Source organism: Pundamilia nyererei, unplaced genomic scaffold (genome assembly GCF_000239375.1).
Source record: "Pundamilia nyererei isolate P.nyererei 1_Seehausen unplaced genomic scaffold, PunNye1.0 scaffold00367, whole genome shotgun sequence".
NCBI classification, from domain to species: Eukaryota; Metazoa; Chordata; class Actinopteri; order Cichliformes; family Cichlidae; genus Pundamilia; species Pundamilia nyererei.
Window position 1 is genome coordinate 11,450 of NW_005187768.1, and position 18,867 is coordinate 30,316.

Consider the following 18,867-nt stretch of genomic DNA (forward strand, 5'->3'; position numbering starts at 1 on the left):
ACTGTATATAGTATTTTATTTATTCTATCCTGTACAGTTGTGTACTGTATTTATTCTTATTGTATCCTAATTTTTGCCTCATAACTTTTGCACTGTCCACTTCCTGCTGTGACAAAACAAATTTCCCACGTGTGGGACTAATAAAGGTTATCTTATCTTATCAGTGTGATCACCAGTTTAGCTTTCCGGGGTGAGCAATACTTTAGCTCAGTGAGATGAGCAGCAGTTCTCAGAGCAGAAGGGTAAGGTTCGAATCCCCCTTATGGCAACATTTATTTCAGTTAACAGTTTAACTGTTTTTACTCTTTTTAACACAAATTTTAGCTTTTTCACCCCTTTTCAGCAAAATTTTCAGTCACTTCACCTCTTTTCAGCACAATTTAGCTTCTTCTGCACAGTGCACATTTTTTCTCTCATCATATCATTGTTTGAGACCAGAGCTGGTTTGGCTCAGTGGGATGAATCGCCGCCGTAAGATCTGGTGGCAAAGGTTCAAACCCAGCATGTGATATTTGCTGCACATCTTCCCTGCTTTCTTGACACTCTTCAGTCTAGTCTTTCAAATAAAGCAGATTTCTGCATAGAGTTCAGCTTGTACACAGTGTTTTCAGCAGATAGTTCTCCTTCTTCTGCTGTTTTCAGATTCCACTGCACAGCATTCACAGTGCACTTTTGCAGGAAATGCAACTTTTTCTAGTTAGAGAGAAAGAATCTGTCTCTAATTCCATTAAAAATGTGTTTTCTTGAGCAGTATTTGAACTGTAAATTTGTACTCATGCTCTAATCTTTCACATAACATCCATAACATGTGTGTGTAACTTCATCTACATTTACTTGAGCAAGCAGAGTGTCTTTTAGTGTTACAGACACATCAGCAGTAACCCTGTTCCTCTTCACAGTTTTAAATATAGACCTAAGTGTGCTGATAAAAAAAATTGTAAAGACTACAATGTTTGCCACTCCCTCCTTCTTACTGTTTATCTCTCACAGAAGTATTTGCACACTTCCTGTTGTTAACCACACTCGTTTAGTAATACATACTCCCTGTTTCTACTTTTTTCCCCCCACGCTCTAACATTCTCTCAGTTAACGTTAACATTGTCTGTTTTTGATGCTGTTACATTGGAGTTTATTTTGTTATATTGATACTTGCTACTTTTATTTTATTAAAAATCATTTGTAAGGGTGGAGAAAAGTTGTTGCATTGCTACACTAAAGCGGATTCTAACATTTTCAAAGGCATATCGGACATAGTGAAGACATGGATTTGGACAAAAACACTTACGTTAATATGGCAGTTACATTGTGTATAAAGGAGAATATGAACTAAATTTGAAAAGAGTCAAAAGCAGAAGTACATTCCTAATAATGTACTAAGAAAAAGTAGACTCCTGTAAAACTAGAATAGTGTGACATCTAGTGGACAAAAATGTAAACTCAAATTAACACAAACCTTGCAAGCACCAGCTGATAATGATGTGTGTGTGTGTGTATATATATATATATATATATACGTGTGTGTGTGTGTGTGTGTAGCTGTGTAGTCTTGTAGCTGTTAATAACTGTTAATATGACACCCCATAATCTTCCTATAATAATCTGTGTGTTTGTTTCATTGTCAAACAATTCCTGCTGCACAATCAGGATTTAAGCAACAAAACTAGGCACACAGGTTGGTCTCAGGCTCTTACCTATAGCAGATGGTATGATGTCATTTGGCAACAATTTTATGTATTTATTTACATTTATGCAACAATAGCACCTTATGAAACCATTACAATAATTTTTATTTTACAGCTGAACTGTACTATATTATGGGTATGCACTAATAATTACAATAATAAAAATAATGATAAAATAAAACAAAAAACAAAAGCTGAATTTTAAGTGAGTTACTTGATTTAGTTTTGAAAAAAATCAGATGTCACTGTCAGAAGAACAGAGGAGTCTGCTATTCACACATGTTGCACTGTAGAGCATTATTGCATGAGGTATGGAAGATTTCCTGCTTGTGTCCTTATGGCAGCGGTACTGAAAGTGAGAAAGTGCTGTGGAGCGTCAGATACTTGTACTCCTCCACCAGGCCATTTGGATTTACTCCTTCTTCTGAACATCATTACCAGTCTGGTCTTATTAAGTAAGCCTGCAGTAAGATGCAGTGTGTTTAGTGAAGTGTGGATTAATTTAATCCAGTGTAAATTGTGATTTAGGAAAGATTTGCATACAACTACAATGCATTTGACCTCATACTCAGCTCATATCAAAGTCTTTTTAAAAGTAAACCCCCTCATCATTGTACTTTAAGCTCTGCTGTACCAGCGATTCTTCAGTCAGTCATTCATATCACAACAAACTAAGTGCTACATACTGTGTGCAGCGAGCAAAGATATTTGGGACTTTAGCCCCCAAAACAAACAGACCTAAAAATGTGAGCCTTCATATAATATCAAAAAAGATATCAATATCCCCACTTCAGCAAATTACACTCAATGAGTGGACTGATTGATTGTAAGAAGTAGGTTTGTCTGACCAGCACTTCCGCTTTTGTGACTGTAAAGTAACAATGAGGGAAAGCCCTGTGTTGCTGCAAAGCGAAAGCAAGGAGTGTTTTCCTCTCTCTAGTTACACCCTTTTTAGCCAATAAAAAGGACACATTTTAACCTCCTTTCCTTTTTTTTTTTTTTTTTTACACATCCGTTCAGAAGAATTCACTAACTAAATATGTTTCTAAAAGTGTGTAATTAGACCCTCTTGTCATTTCTTGGATGTGTAACCACTGTCCGGGGAGCTGAACTGGAAACTATCGGATGCTTGACATTTTACTTTCCAAACCTATGACTGAAAAGAATACTGTGTCACCGAGTTACAGTCCCCAAAGCAGCCCGTCTCCAGGCCTAATTGGGTTGGATGGCTCAGCCAGAAATCGAGGTGGCATTTTGCCGGAGAATTCCCTCAGCTCCCCAATGATGAGCCCAGTGTGCCTTCCTTTATCAACGTCTGCCTGCTTTTGCTGAGTAGTTTGTTTTTGCCCTTCGCACAATTTATCACCTGTCACATCTAATGGGACCCAGTATAGAGTACAGAGAGCCCTGGTGGATCCCTTGGGTTCATCTTTGTTTCCATTTCCACCACTGCCATAGATAACTCCTTCAATAGCTGGAGCCCTCCACCTCCACAGTGCTGGAGGGTTTCTGTGCGCTGGCATGGAAACAAATAAAGGCCTTTGCAATAAACAGGATAGAAGTTCCATTAAAGCCTCTGTGGTGAGATTGAATTTGGATGATAACAACGGACCTATTTGACTCAAAACTGGGAAGTTTTGTTGGCAACGTCTTAAAGAGTCTGAGTGAATGTATTTGTTCCCCAAAGTTACAAAGTAATTTAGATACACAGAGCAGGTACAAATATGCCCAAAAGGTCATGGAAGGATGAGTGAAAATCTGTAAGTCTCACAAAAATGTTTTCTCTGCCCCCTTCAAATGGAGTGGTGTCATCATCATCATCATCGTCTTGTTTCTGCCCTATCATATCTCTCCTCTAAGTGGAAGGTTTGGCTATTACTGCTTTTGAAGGATGTTTCTAAATATTTATCCACAGCCACACACTGTATAATAGATCAAACTCATTCCACAGGATCAATTAATTTGAGATGGAAAACTTAGATTTAATTTGAGTGTTTTGACTAAAACAGCTTTTAGTTTCAGTCATAATTTAGGCATCTAAGTTCCTATAGTTTTACTCAGTTTAAAATTAAGCCTTTTCATGTTTTTATAACCTTAATACTATAGGTTTTCACATGCGCGCACACGTTCTTATCTTCTTCGGCTCTTATTATCTTGGTTTCCCTGACGACCACCTCTTTTTCCTCCTTTCAGCACCTCTTGCCCACACCCTGCTCTCAGATGAGTGTTAAAAACTGTAAGTACTACTCGGGGAGCTTTTCTTGAGTAAAGCATTTATGGGCTGTATCCACTTTGAAAATGGTGAAAAAAATAAAAGGAATAAATGTTTTTTTTTGTCAATAAAGGAAATAATAATGGAATAAAAACAGAAACATTTCCACGATACCCGTTTCTTCGGTTGTACATTTTCAGAAAAGTTAGTGATCCCAGTTTGTGTGGGGGATTTTTTGTTTTTAAATTTTGTTTTATAATATAATACACATACTCACAAAAATGCATTTTCCTTACAAGTGTGGAACCATTTAATGGGAAATAAACCGACTTTCCATCAGCATAAGATTAAGATTGCCAAGAAGCATTGTTAGAACAAATAATGTAACCAAACACAACTTTCCTTACTTTGTGTGCAAACACACACGTATCCCACTGGTGACTGATTCCTCATAGGCATACAAGTATCCCGGAAACAACTGCTGTCACGAATCCAACAGGATAGTAAAGCCAAAATAGTGAAGTCTCATCAAATAAGAGAAGGCGCTTCCGGTTGAACCTTTCAAAGTAAACGATGTAACTTTTATAAAAGTGCTTTGCGCTTTTAGTCTGTCTCTATTTTTCTCAGATGTGGCGATAATGTCAGTGAATCTAGCATATCTGTTGATACTGATGCCGTCTTTACGATTTTTGCCAAACTAAAAGTAGATGTAGTGTTTTATTTTGACAGTAAGATTTGTTTTCCGCTGAGTATCCGGGTAGCTTGACGCGGTGGGACAAATGAAGTTCATAGTCCACAGCTGGTGATGGCGGATGTTGAAAAAGAGAGCATGAAGAATTACCACATAGCTTCGGAGAAAATTAACCCGGAGGCCAGTCGCTATCCTTACTGTATAGTGTGGACACCTATCCCCGTGTTATCGTGAGTTATCGCTTTTTGGCTAAATGCTCCAGAAATCGCACGAGGTGACAGCAGTAGCTTAGCTAGCTAGCAGACGCACAGTACCTTCCTGTTGCTGCCCTTCTTCTAAAACGATTTATATTAGATTATCTTCGCTGCTAACAAATGTCTAAGTTACAGCTGTGCACGAAGAACGGTTACATTTAATGAACACGGTTTAAACTGAAGATGTTTGTACGTATAAATATAAATATGCAGATATTTGGATCACCGATACGAAGCAAACAAAATGGTAAACATGCCAGCTATTAAATGATATGCTTAAAGTCAGCCGTTGAGGATTTTGGGTCATCAGTGTCATAGTTCTGCGAAAGTATATCTTACTGAAACTTTGAATATCACCACGCAGTTGCTTTAAAACTCATACTATCGCCTTTATTTTCAGTGATATTACTAATAAATAATACACTAATCAAAATTGTGTGTGTTTGTATTGGCTTGTCTAATCTCAACTTTTGCAGTCAGGCCCTCTTAAATAGTACTTCAATGTAGTGATGATAACTTTGCATGTTTTGTTTGTTTGTTTGTTATTGTTTCTCTCAGATGGCTGTTTCCCTTCATTGGTCACATGGGTATCTGTACTTCCACTGGAGTCATCCGGGACTTTGCTGGGCCTTACTTTGTTTCAGTGAGTACTGACTGAAGTTCTGCAGCATTCACCAAACAATCCTTTAGCCCTTTATGCTAGATTTACTATGGTAAAATGCCCTTGTCCGTGATAGATATGAGCGTAAAGAGCTCACTATTAGTTTTAACAAAGGGTCCAATAAAAATCGGACATGCTGTGCCTTGAGACCTGTTGCCTTTAAATCCAGTATTTCTCACTTCTGACACAGAATATAAAATAGAAATGAATAGATGGCTGTACATCTACTTGTATACACTGTGCAGTATGAGCAAATGAAGGCACAGCGCTATTGTGTTTTAATGTGGGACATCTAGGTTTTCCAGTAGGACCAGTAAGACTGTTTCACAGTAGTGTAGGCAGTCATTAATTAAGTGTGGTTTTAGTGCTACAAAGTACTCTCCCAGTATTCTCATGAGCAATTTCATACATTTGCAGTGCCACCGCTGGATTATGCTGTGCTGTGGCAAAAATAGCGATGTTTGCCTTGTGTGTCAGAAAACATTCTGTCTTTGCAGCTGTAGAAATTCCTAAAGAGAGCTTTGTTTTGCTGCACTTTTGTGTTGTCAGACTATCGTTTAACAGATTCTTTGTTTTGTTTTTTGTTTTTTTGGAACATTCAGATTTGTTTATTCCGAAATGTCATTTTCTTTTATGGGAATTGAAGGTACACTATTCCTTGTAATAGAAGAAAGAGTACAGAGAGCTTGCAGCTTGGATCCATTTTGACTTGTATACACAAACAAGCAAACACAATAGTGAATCCTAACAAACAGGATGTTAGACCCATTTCCTAAATTGATGCTAAACTACATATTCCGGCTATTAGGGTGCTGAAAATGTCTCTTATTCAACCTTACATAGCTGAACAAGTTTTGCCCTAATGGTGGTGTCTTTGTTTAGTGCTTTGATGTAACCCCCCACCCAAAAGAAAAACCCCAAACAACATAAAACAGCTTTCAGTGAGCACAGGTAACTTAAAGAAATATTTCATCTTTTGCAGGAGGACAACATGGCTTTTGGACAACCAACAAAGTAAGTAAATAAATATCGTATTTTTTATTTTTGTCTCTTTACATCTGTCATACACAACAATAAAGTTTGTTTTCCTCCTTAAATCCAGATACTGGATGCTTGATGTAAGCAAGGTTTACGCCAGCGGCTCCAATGCCTGGGACACAGCCGTGCATGACGCTTCAGAGGAGTATAAACACAGGATGGTAAATATGTGGTGTTGTGTGAATGACTTTGCCTCAACTGTGAAGTGAAGAAATAGTGGGAATGATTCTTGATAATGTTGTCTTCTCCAAAGCACAACCTATGCTGTGATAACTGCCACTCGCATGTCGCAATGGCTCTGAATCTGATGCGATATGAAAACAGCACCTCGTGGAACATGATCAACCTCTGCCTCCTCGCTCTCATCCACGGAAAGCATGTGAGGTAAGAAAAGCTCAGCGTGTCTGAGAGACTGAAAAAGATAGAAAAACAGTTGATGTGGAGTTTTTAGTGAGCAAACATTGCAACAGGAAATTATTGATGACGTACTCTGGTGTATATCTGACATTGTTTCAGTACTGAATTCAAATAGCTAGGCTGGATAGTGGATCCATTCCTTTCAATTCTGCTTTGTTCTGCGTGTACTGCACCACACGTCAGCAGCAATTCCCTGGCTTACTGGAACCAAACGTAACAGTGCATGAAGAAAAACTAAGATCAGTCTGGAGGCATTTCCGGTTTGCTATGGCAACAAGCTCTGTTTTTCTCTTATGTGCTTTATATTTTCTTTGGGATGAGATGCACATACAGTGAAACAGAGAGCAGAGAAGGGAGAGAAATTGGAGTAATCCTAACTAACAGCAGCCAGTCCCCAGCTCATGCCCGATCAATGATTTTGCTCAAAAGCTTCACTTTGTCATACCAAAGATTGATTTTTTTTTTTTTTTTTCCTCAAGCTTGTTAGAATTGTACACAAACTTTTTATTTTGCTTTATGGACTCTATTTCCGTGCATGTTTCTGTGGTTCAATAAATCACTTCACCGGTTTCCTCTTTTCCTGACGAAGTATAAAGATTTCAGGGGAAGCTTACAAACCCATGTAGAGGCTCAGGTCATGCTTTTTTCTTTTTTCTTTTTTTAAAACATCTTGTGGCACTCAACTGTAGACTGTTGCTAAAAAAACAAACACAATTATTAATCACATGAATTTTCTATCAAAATCTAACCTCAGTTACGATGATCTAGTGATGTTTTACTCGATGTTTCATTTGCTCCAGATAAGCATGAACAGACTAACGGTATCCTTTTAAAAAAAATTCATCTTCCGGGGAGCAATGAAGTGAACTACTTTCAGAGGAATGCGCATAGTATTAGTGACTACCATCCTTATTCTCGAGATATCTGAAGGCTGTCTACCTTAGAAGGAGGTGATACAGTGCAAGCCCTGTACTCAACAGCTGCTCTCTTCAAAGCCTGCCTAAGAAGTAGGGCTGAAGCCTGTGAATGAGGTTTCTCTGTGGAATCCCAGGGGTTCGGACATAATTTCACAGGTATGCCTTGAACCTGTTGTGTCTCAGGACAAGAGAGAGAGACCTGATTCTTGGGAAATAATAAGAGTGTATATAGGACATTACTGGAATGTCTTTAAATTATAGCATGACAATAAAAAAACTACACATCCCAGCAGAACTGCAGTAATTGTCAGAAAGTATCGGGAAGCGAGACCTCTGAAGTTGTCGCAGTCACTCAGTTGTGTTTTTTTTTTTTTTAATTATTCTTACTTGAAAATGTGCTCTGACTACCTGCTTGATCGTTAAAATTTTAAAGGGTTGTTTAGTATAACTTAATCACTCTTACTTACTTATGCAAAGCAGCCTCAATATTTAGTCTTATTTAATCTAAGGATATTTCTTGTGACTGCTTTACTAGTCGATTAAATTCAAGAAAAAAAATCATGCTATTCCGCTAGTCTTAACACAGATGCCACAGAAACGTGTAGCCCTTTGTGCTATATATACTAGTGTGCGTACACACACACAATTTAAGTTTGCTGAGTGCGGCTTAACATAAGCATCGCTAACATCATCGACCTTCTTTCCTCTCAAGTTGATTAAGAGTTGAATTTTATTTATATAGCGCCAAATCAGAACAACAGTCGCTTCAAGGCGCTGTATATGTAAGGTAGACCCTACAATAAAACATACAGAGAAAAACCCAACAATCATATGACCCCCTGTGAGCAAGCACTCTGACAACAGTGGGAAGGAAAAACTCCCTGTTAACAGGAAGAAACCTCCAGCAGAACCAGGCTCAGGGAGGGGGGCCGTCTTCCGTGACTGGTTGGGGCGAGAGAAGGAAGACAGGATAGAAGACATGCTGTGGAAGAGAGACAGAGGTTAATAACAGTGTGTATACAATGTCGTTAAACGTCCCTGTGATCAACTGAACATTTGCTACTTTGCTCCGACACAGCGTACATGCAACCCTTGCTTTCTAGAACATTTAGAGATGTCTTGTGAGGCTGGCATCAGTTACTTTCCATTTTGCTTGTTTATCCCAAAAGTCCAGACACCAGTGTGTGCGATGTCTGTGCTCTAATTAACGTATTTTTCTCTTAGTTTTTTAGCTTTCCACACCAGCTGCTTGTTTTGCCTCTCAGCAGGGTTAAACAAACAACAAAAAAAAAAAGACGTGTATATCATCTACACTGATTGTTGCCATAGCTACAGGAAGAACAAGGTTGAAGATGCCATGTCCCTTGTCTTCTGCTGGTCATTATAAGGGCTGTGGTTGGGATGGGAGGGGGCTCATAAAAAAATAAGAGCTCATTCCCCCGATTTGTATTTGTGTACATCACCGCATGCTTGTTTCCTCACCTTGGTTTTCCTGTCATCTCTCTCCAGCTGTGCAGGCTTTCTGAAGACCTGGCTGCCTTTTCTGATGCTCATGGGCATCGTCCTTACAGTGGCCCTGGCCCTCAACCTCCGGTGACCTGGGAGCAAGTCTAGGGACATGGTGGAAACCCCCTCGTGGGTCAGAGGTGGCGCTGACCTTTTGAACAACACAGGAGAGGGGAAACCAGTAACAAAGACTCCTCACCTCTGAGAGAAGATTGATGGACAGGATTGTTTAGGACATGCCTGATTGCTGGCTCGAGCATGATCACTGGCTTTACTGCCGTGTGGATGCTAGAATGTCCCAGTGATGGAAGTCCATTTATAATCGCCTGCAATGACCAGGACTACACAAAAGCATTTATTGGATTCTGAATATTAAAAGTGTGACTGGCGGTTTTAAGCCATTGCCGCCTGCAAAGTGTAACAGTAAACAGTTGAAAAGAAGTACCTACATTGTTGAACTCTTTGAGAGAAACACATCCATGCCTTGCTTTCAGATTTTACTCGGATTGGGATTGTAATCCCATGATTCAGTGCTTCCAGGATGCCAAATTTATAGCGGGGCGCACCAACATGTTAGTTCAGTTAGCTGCCTTTCTGCAGGAATCTATTGCATCTCATGCTTGACCTAACGTAGCTCTTCCACAGCACTGCAACGTCTACCTAAATACACAAAAGCAGTTTGTTTTTGTGCATTTTCTTACTCTGTAGGATATCAAAGAGTTTGCATCTTCAAAAGGGAAATATTTTCTCAGATCTGTTGGACATGCATTACACATATCACCTCATGATACTGTTATCTATCAGTGCAACAATTGTAGCAACCTCAATGAATATGGCTGTGGTAGAAAATTAGAGAATAGATAAGCCTTTTTGTGTGACCAGCACAGACTGTGTCCTTCCATATCTTAGTCTCTCAGTAGTGGAACAGTTTGTCTGTGACTCTAAAGGTGTTGATGAAAAGCCAGCTGATGTCAGAGGTATGAAACCTGCTGCAATTTCGTTTTGTTGTCCCTTTGCTGCGTTCGACTTTTACGAGAAAAAGCCAGAGTCAGTGCCTCGAAACGACCTCTCTTTGCATTTTCAGCTTTATGGTCATTTATGACTCCTCCTTCTAAAAAAGAAATGCACATGATGGTTGGCACTCAAAATCTGTTGCCATGGCTGTCGTGAACGGCTTCAAATCCCCTCATTGTTTGCAATCAAACAGGGAAAAAAGTGTTGAGCCCTCTCTTTGTCTGCGGTGCTGCCAGAAGCAGCAGGTAGCCAGGATCCTCAGGTTTTTTCACGCTCACCGACCCCTGTTGAAAATCCCCCGTTTCCACCTCGGCGCCTGACCAGCGTCGCTCGCTCCTGCTGTTTTTCACCTCTGCAGATCAGATTGGAAGGTCATTGTGAAATGTCAGCACTGTTTCGCAAAGCTTTGATGTATACCGACCAACATCCTGCAATAATCCAAAGTAGATGTCATTTAAGTGTGAGCTTAAAGGGGTTTTCTGTAGTAACTCCAGGGCTAACACCATTTTCAGGCTCCTGTTGGAAGCAGAATTTCTGTGGCCTCTAGTTCTGTGTTTCACCCATGTTGCCTGTAAATACTTACACATCAGACTGTACATCAGGTGCTCTTTATATCCTTTGCTAACTTGATCACTCTTCAGATTTGAATGGCCCTCTTTACTGTACTTGTAATGTCTGCTTGGCAGTGAGGCAGACCTGTGCCTGGATGAGTGTGTGTGTTTGTGCGTGTTCTGCACACTAGAGAGAGCATGCACTTGCATGCCAGCATGTGTGTATTGCATGCATGCGAGAGTGAAACTGTTGGAGAGGGATGTTCGTGGTTGGCTCATAGCTATCGCTTCTTGATTATTAATCGGCTGCATATCATTGCAGCAAACTGCCTAGTAATTGATTTCTATATTTATTACTCAGTCTTTCCCTTAATCTCTTTAAAATGTTCTGTATTCACTGGTAAAATTGAGTGAAAATAAATAAAATATTAGATTGTACCAGACCTGCCTGTTTGTGTGTTTGAAATGGCCAATCTGGATCCCAACTAGATTGGCAGCTCTCTATAAAATATAAAAACATTATATTTAGTAATACTTTAAAGATACAAGAAAAAAAATGTTCTAGGGTAGAATCGCACCCAGCCATCTGCAGTAGCCTTTAGTATAAATGAGTTGCCTTCTCAACCAGGTGAGATGTAACAACACCCACAGGGAGAAAAGGGAAGCTGCTTTTTAAGACTATTGTAACATGAAAATTGATTAAAAATCATCAGTGATTCCTTGAAGTATCAGTGTAAGCATAACACACTATTTTCTAATATTTTGTAGATAATTAGATTATTTTTTGGTTATTAATTTGCATAGCTGAAAAACTGCTATGATGATCAAAGAGCGAGTACTTTAACTAGCTGGGATCTGGATTGTCAGCTTTGGGAGCTCAAAGTAAAAAAAAAAAAATCAAATCTGGTAAAGTATTTGTTTTGTTCTGAGGGGAGAGTTTCATGTCTTAAATGGTTGATTTCAAATGTGTGCATTGCTCCCTTTGACAGAACAGAACAAACTGCCTGTAACTGGAGTGAAAAGAGAAGGAGACACCAGTGCACGACTGAGCAACGGGAACACTTGTGCCACCAAGTCTGGGAAACTGATGCCTCGCCGGCACTGAAGAGGCAGCAGCAGTGAATTATATCTCTGCTAGTTTGGGAAGTCATCATAACATGGCTCTTATTTCTTATAGAAAAATAATTCTGATGAATAACCTGAGTGAGCATGCAAAGACCAGAACCATTTAACTAGCGCAAAAGGCTAATATGATCAATAAGACAATTAACGCAGCAAACTTGGACATGAGACGTGTAGTTGTAACCTACATGAGGCCTTTTGTGAAGATAAATTTAAATGAAAGGTGCTTTTTGCATCATAAAATGACATTTATTTGCAGTGGTAGAATAGGTCAGTAGCCCTTTAAAAATGCATATGTATGCCCTAAGACGTCAACTATTTCTTTTAAATGACTGAGCTGAGCAGACTACACTGCTGTGTCCAAGAAGGAGCATGCCTTTAAAGAAAACGTGGAAATGTGCTCATTATGCCTAAACTGCAGTGACATTTAAGGTGCAGACTTGGTGGACCTGTCTGTGGAAAATCCCAGTAGAAACAAAGAGTAAAGTGAAAATCCCTTTGGTGTTCTGTAATTGCGCTAAATGTCAGAAAACGGACGGCAAACGGTGTCTTTGAATGTGAAACCTGTCCTTAATGAAGCAGCTCATTTAGCGCGCTTTGAGGCATAAAAGGCAGTGGAGGCATGAACGGTCCTTTTGAGAGCAGCCGGCATGCCTCACAACATTGCCGCCTGTAACACATAAATATGAAGGTATATTTCTGAAAGAGAGATTGTGAAGATCAGCAGTACTTTGGGCCTATTTAAGGGCGGCCATGTGCGGGAATGCCACACTGAGTGGGGATGATGTGAATGGTTTTAGATGTTGCCTCCTGCGGTGCCTTGTTGTATCCAGGAGCCGGGTCCTGGAATGCGGAGACCTGTGGCCACAGCGATTCAGACCGCTCACAAAAGACAGTTGGGATGCTATTATTAGTGCCACCATCCATGTATACTTATACCAGTCTGCAATGTCAAAAACCCTCCTTTGTTTCTCTAATCCCAACATATCTTCTGTGCTGCAGATCATACAGATGCGAACTCTGAATGTGTCCGACTTCCAGCCTTAATGCGTATAAAAGTTATTATAGATTTGTGGCTCTGCTTTTCTCTCGCTTGAATTCGCATCATTCAGTCGTGACTGCTGTGTTTCATCAGGGCTGTCAGCAGGAGGGATGTTTTAAGACTGAGTCATGATATGCGAGAGCCTTGCTCGTCTTTAAATACTCTCGGAAGTCATTCGGGTAGTAGTCATTGGAAGTTGCCGGAATAAATTTATAAAGAAGAGGAAGTCCTCGCAGCTCTCATACTCAGCTGCCAAGTGGCCAAAAGTCTCATTATCTAGTAGATCATCGTGGTGTTAAAGAAAAGGGGGGATCAAAGGCTGAAGGTTGGCCCCCAAACACTCCTCCCCCACATTTAGCGCACACCACCTGGGGAGCTGGGAATGACGAGTATGTTTGCCTGTTCTTTGTTCTGAAATAAAACTGTTAAAGTCCAGAATTCATTACATTCACATTTATATTTGAGTGCAGAAAAAAATGAGAGAGAGGGAGAGAGCGAGCGCTGAAATCCCGGCCACTTTCTCCTCCTCATCCATCCTTCATGCCTGCGCTCTCTGCTCAGGGCTGAGGGGAAGATCTCGTAGATCCGGGCGGAGAGAAGCCCCTCCCCGCAGATCACTACACTCCTCGATGGTCCTTTTAACTTCATTGCTGGAGCAGAAGCAACGCCCCGAAGGATCAAACACCCCCTCTGATCTGCACGACCCTCACTTTTGTTCTCATGGAAATCAGAGCCAGCCTCCCGGCCACACTTTCTGCGGAGATCCAAAGTTAAAGGCGCATTCCCGGCCGGGACAGCTCGTGATCATGATGTTTCGGTGGAGCTGATCGTTTCTCCCCGTGTGCGTGTATTCTTTGTCGCTGTTTCTTGCCGCCGCTCTCTAACCGGACACTTTTTTGTTTTCCTTTCCAACATGCTGGATTTGACGCAGGGCATTGTTTTCTGCGCGCTCCTCGCCTCCGTATACGCGTCTTGCCCTCCTCGCTGCGAGTGCTCAGAGGCGGCTCACACCGTGAAGTGTGTCTCCAAAGACCTGCAGAGTATCCCGGCTGGGATCCCGGGATACACGAGGAATCTGTTTATAACGGGGAATCAGATCAGCCGGATCGGTCCGGAGTCTTTCAAAGGGTTGGAGAATGTTACCAACCTATCTCTGAGCAATAACAGGTAAGAAACTCTCCCTGATCTCTGGGGCTCTTTGTTATTGTGCTAATGCAAAGCTCCGAAGGACTGAAACTGTGACAAAACTCTGTTTTCTCATTCTTCACATGGCCCCCACTGTTCTTGAACTGCACCGATCCATTGGTTTAAGTTCTGTTACCCATGTGCATAGTAGTAGACTGTGTTCAAATGACCACGTTCAGTTTTCTTTCAGGTTTGATTCGAGGTAAATGTGCTTTCATTCTCTCAGTCTTGATGGTGATTGCTAATGATGTGTCATCTTCAAATCCAGAATTTCTGAGGTGGAATCCCTCACCTTCAAAGGACTGCACAGGCTTCGCTCTCTGGATCTGAGCAACAACCAGCTGGCTGTTATTCATCCCGAGGCCTTTGCCGTCCTGAACCAGTCTCTGCGGGAGCTCAACCTGAGCCGAGCCCTCTACAACCACTCTGCAGTGACCAGCTTGAGCACGGCTTTCCACTGGAGCTCCCTGGAGACCCTGAGAGCACTGGACCTGTCGGACAACAGTCTTATCTTTTTGCCCCCGTGCATTTTCTCCTACCTGAGCAGCTTGCGGATGCTCCGGCTTTCCAACAACTCCCTGGTGGCCATCCACAACTCCACCCTTTCGGGTTTAGAGCAGCTGGAGGTGCTCGACCTGACGCTCAATGCCCTCAAGACTCTGTCAGAAGAGGGCCTCCAAGAGCTGGACTCCCTGCCCAGAGCTGCTCTCCTGCTGGGAGAGAACCCGTTCACGTGCACATGTGGAATTGAACCTTTTGCTCAGTGGCTCAACAGGTCACAGAATCGCATCAGAGACGTCGAGAGCCTCGCGTGCGTCTTCCCGGCCAGCATGAGAAACACGTCCTTGCTTGCCGTGGGGACGATGACTCTGGGATGCCACGAGAGAGATGCTGCCGCAGATCTCGCTCTGCAGACCTCTTATGTCTTCTTGGGTATAGTCCTGGGCTTTATCGGCCTCATCTTCCTCTTTGTACTCTACCTCAACCGCAAAGGCATCAAGAAGCGAATCTATGACATGCGAGACGCCTGCAGGGAGGTGTGGGAAGGCTACCATTACCGCTTCGAAATGGACTCTGACCCCAGGTTATCACAGGTCTCCAACAGCGCTGATGTGTGAGGACATTTTGCTGTATTTTCTGATGAGACAGACTTTCTCACCCCCACACACATATATATAAGTAGAAAAGTGTATAAAATGTACAGATGTGTAAATATATACAAAGCAACATGTTCAGAGCCTTTGAGCCATGGTGACTGAAGCATGCACTGTTATCGGCTATCGCTATTCCTTTGCTGTCCCGAGTGGGACGATTGTTCCAAAAAGACTATGCCGGCTGACTTTTCTTATATCTGCTCCTGCTCTTTATGTACTCCACAAAAGTAACAGCAAGTGCCTAAAGTCAGGTATTGTTTTCCACATGGCACAGTCATTCAGTATTTAGCTGTTTGAAAAGAAGCAACAAAACGCTGCCATACAAACTCGACACTATTAAAACAAACCTCTGGGAATTTAAAGCACAATCACTCATTCATCTTTAAACCATTTTACCCCCACCTCCTCCCTCCCAGGGTGCTGGAGGGGAATTAAACCACCAGAAAGCTTTTCCAAACGCTCTCCTTAAAAATAATAATAATAAAAAAAATATCACCGCTCCGCTCCTCTTTGGCAGTCGGATAAGAGGGAGGGGTGGACAATCCAGCGCAGACCAGCGGAACTCTTCCGGCCCCCCTTCTGCTATTTTTTTTTCAATGAAATGTCGCTTTGTGTCAGTTCCTTGAGTTTTATTGTCAAAATGATGAGAACCAGTCCCCGGGCCCGGGGCCGCTGAAAGCAGTCTCCCTCCCTCTCTCCTTCCTTAAAGACAACAGGCTGCTCTGGAGGCTCTTTGAAAGAGAGGTCTGGCTCTCCACATTTTTCTGTTTAAGGGATTTTTTCTCTCTCTTTCCGATGATAAGATACAGATGATTCTGAAACACCAGCTACATTGTTTCATTCAGCAGTTTGCTCTGACCAGTTAAGGGCATTAAGTCTTGTGAAAAGGAAGAAGAATATGTTCTTAGCTTTTCGTTTTTCATTTCGAGAGAAGTGTCTTTTAGGGGAAGTTGTTTTTCCAATAATTCTTCGTTCACCTCTTTAACATCCAGAAGGTCACCTGTAACTATCTAGGGTCAGGGGTAGGTTTACGGTTACTTTACCACCACCCCCACAAACCCTGGGCTCAAATCCTACCCCTGACACTTAGGTGGACTGCTGATGATGCGGTGGGGGGTTAGAAATTAAACATAAATGTACATGCATGTCAGTCCAGCATGGCCAAATAAATCAAAATGTATCCTTACAGCATATTTATTTCAGTCATTGTCGTCTTCATAGAAGACAAAAGCGATTCTCTCAGGCCTTTTGAGGCTCCAAATTCAGACAAACACACACAGAGCGGATGGCAAGCTGCCATTCATCAGTTTGTTTATTACCCACATTTCTAGCTGTCTGTGGTGCAAAGGAGGCCTGCAGTTAAGTGAAACAGCCTCGCCTTTGTTTGATGCCAAAGTAGCATCTTCATCCCATCAAGATGTTCTCCATACTCTCCTGATAGCCAGAAGCGTTTATAACCTGGAACCAGTTCACTGCATGTGGAATGACAAAGCATTAGAAAGTTGTACATGTCCATGCTGTCATTTAGCCCAAATGTAACCTTGTGCATTATGCAAACAGCAGAAATGAACGTACTGTTACTGTCCGGAGGTATCATTTCTCCCGAGCTGCGGCACCACATTAAGCCGGGCATTTACTCGGCGATGAGAAAACAATTGAGGCTCGTACGCCGCGCACAAAGGGACGGCTCGGGTGGCGAGACGCCTCAAATGAGCTTTGTTCCTCGGCGCTGAAAAGACGCCTTGTTGACACTCATTCTGTTTCTGTTTTCACAGACGGCCATTATGCTGTCACGTAATAGGATTCACTCACGATGACAAAGTCGAGCGCTCTGATCCAGCTATTGTTCAAGTGTCATCATTCCTAATAATCTCCTCCTGGGGGGAAAATCCCGGGAAAAGTTTTCATTTGGCATTACGCAACGTGTCACAACCGGGGCATTAAGCCGGCCACGGGTCATTGGTGTCAATTTGCAAGACAGAGAGAAGAAGAATGATTCCCTGCATGTCATTACTTCCGTTTTCACTCATTAAAGTGTGGATTTGAAGCAGTGCCTTTTTGTCTTTTTATGAGTCTGCCTGTCTGAGAAATGTATGGTGTGCTTGGGGTGTGGGAGACTGCCTCAGCAGGAATCCAAGGAAAGAGAGGAACTTACAGACCCATCCAGGCGCTCTCCATTACTCCCTGTGCTAAAGAGAGGCTTGTTAAAAACAGGGGAAAAAACTACTCCAATTACTCCTCTCCCTCAGACTGCCGCACGTATCTGATTAAAAGATCACGTCTCTGTTTCAGTTTTGCTCACCATGTCTTGCGTTCCCACAGGCTGTTTTTTTTAGGTTTCTTTTGAGGAAGCAGTTTTAAAAAGTGTAACAGCTTTATGTTCCCGTGCAGCGTGCGGTTCGCGCAAAATACATATTCAAAGGATTTCTTTCTCACTTATTCCTCTGGAGCGCAGCAGGCTTTTGATTTTATACGCCTGCTGTCTCGGGGAACATCTTGGCGCCATTACACTGGGCTTTAATGGCCGTGATAGAGAATATGCCTTGAAAGCGATCGCCACATCTGCGAGGAATTGAACATGTTAAAAAAAAACATAAAAAAATAAACCCACAACAGTCAGCAGCGTGATGACAGAGACAAAGTGGCATTTCCACCTCCCCCCACTCCCACTTTCCTCCACTAGCATAGTATGACAAGTACAGCTGTCTCTCCCATCATGGGGATCATGTCATTATTTACATTTGGTATAACCGAACTGTACAAACACTGCTTCAGATCCAATGTGGTGCGCCAAACCTTAGTCTTGCTAGACTTTTACTATAACAGCTATCTTGATTGTGGCGTGAGGTCAGCGAAGTCATTGGCCCAGCTTCTCAGATCTTGCCTATCCATCATCTCTAACAAGTCTGCTCAGTGAAGGTGGAGACTAAAAACTCCAGTGGGGTACTTACCCATTGTTCTGCTGCTCACTTGATCAATGAGGCTAATTGTGTTTGCCAGAGGATGCAAGGAAGGAGGAGTTGGTACAAGTGGCCCAAGTGCCCATTAAAACCAACTGGTCTCCCATTTATCATTTTACAAGGCCTGGAGCTAACTGCACATTTAGAATGGTGCGTAGGCATACAAACTGCCATCATAGTATCTGCAAAAAACAAAAGATGTGTATGTTTGGTCTTTCCTCAAACAAATGAATGGTGCAAATTAATAGTTTGTATTTCGCTTTGCAAAGATATATATCAGATATATACCATCAACAATCCAAGCAGGTGTTGAAGGAGAGACCGCAATAAGCGGCAGTATCACCGCAGCTTCAATTTTCTGACACAAAACAAGCGACGAGGACTGAAATTTCAGTTTGAACTTATTAAACTCCACAAATGGATTCGATTTGTGCTTGATTGCACACTCCCTCTGTCCCCGC

General features: G+C 41.9%; 2 protein-coding genes across 2 annotated transcripts; both read left to right on the forward strand.

The window, feature by feature from the left end:
• Positions 1-4,654: 4,654 nt before the first annotated feature.
• Positions 4,655-9,819, forward strand: tmem222b (transmembrane protein 222b). The gene is made up of 6 exons (XM_005752586.1): positions 4,655-4,815; positions 5,398-5,482; positions 6,483-6,514; positions 6,603-6,699; positions 6,792-6,922; positions 9,382-9,819. Exons 1-6 carry the CDS (start codon positions 4,700-4,702, stop codon positions 9,467-9,469), a joined length of 549 nt encoding a protein of 182 aa, XP_005752643.1. The 5' UTR covers positions 4,655-4,699; the 3' UTR covers positions 9,470-9,819.
• A 3,868-nt stretch (positions 9,820-13,687) lies between these two features.
• tpbg1b (trophoblast glycoprotein 1b) lies at positions 13,688-17,493 on the forward strand. Its single transcript, XM_005752587.2, has 2 exons — positions 13,688-14,274; positions 14,561-17,493. The coding sequence occupies exons 1-2, from the start codon at positions 14,021-14,023 to the stop codon at positions 15,408-15,410; spliced, it is 1,104 nt and encodes a 367-aa protein (XP_005752644.1). The 5' UTR covers positions 13,688-14,020; the 3' UTR covers positions 15,411-17,493.
• Positions 17,494-18,867: the final 1,374 nt, after the last annotated feature.

Bases quoted from the DNA above. Each gene is read 5' to 3' on its own strand.
- tpbg1b (XM_005752587.2), top strand. From the start codon at position 14,021: ATGCTGGATTTGACGCAGGGCATTGTTTTCTGCGCGCTCCTCGCCTCC. The intron at 14,275-14,560 runs GTAAGAAACTCT...CTTCAAATCCAG, and splicing joins CTATCTCTGAGCAATAACAG to AATTTCTGAGGTGGAATCCC.
- tmem222b (XM_005752586.1), top strand. From the start codon at position 4,700: ATGGCGGATGTTGAAAAAGAGAGCATGAAGAATTACCACATAGCTTCG. The intron at 6,515-6,602 runs GTAAGTAAATAA...CCTTAAATCCAG, and splicing joins GCTTTTGGACAACCAACAAA to ATACTGGATGCTTGATGTAA. The intron at 6,923-9,381 runs GTAAGAAAAGCT...ATCTCTCTCCAG, and splicing joins ATCCACGGAAAGCATGTGAG to CTGTGCAGGCTTTCTGAAGA.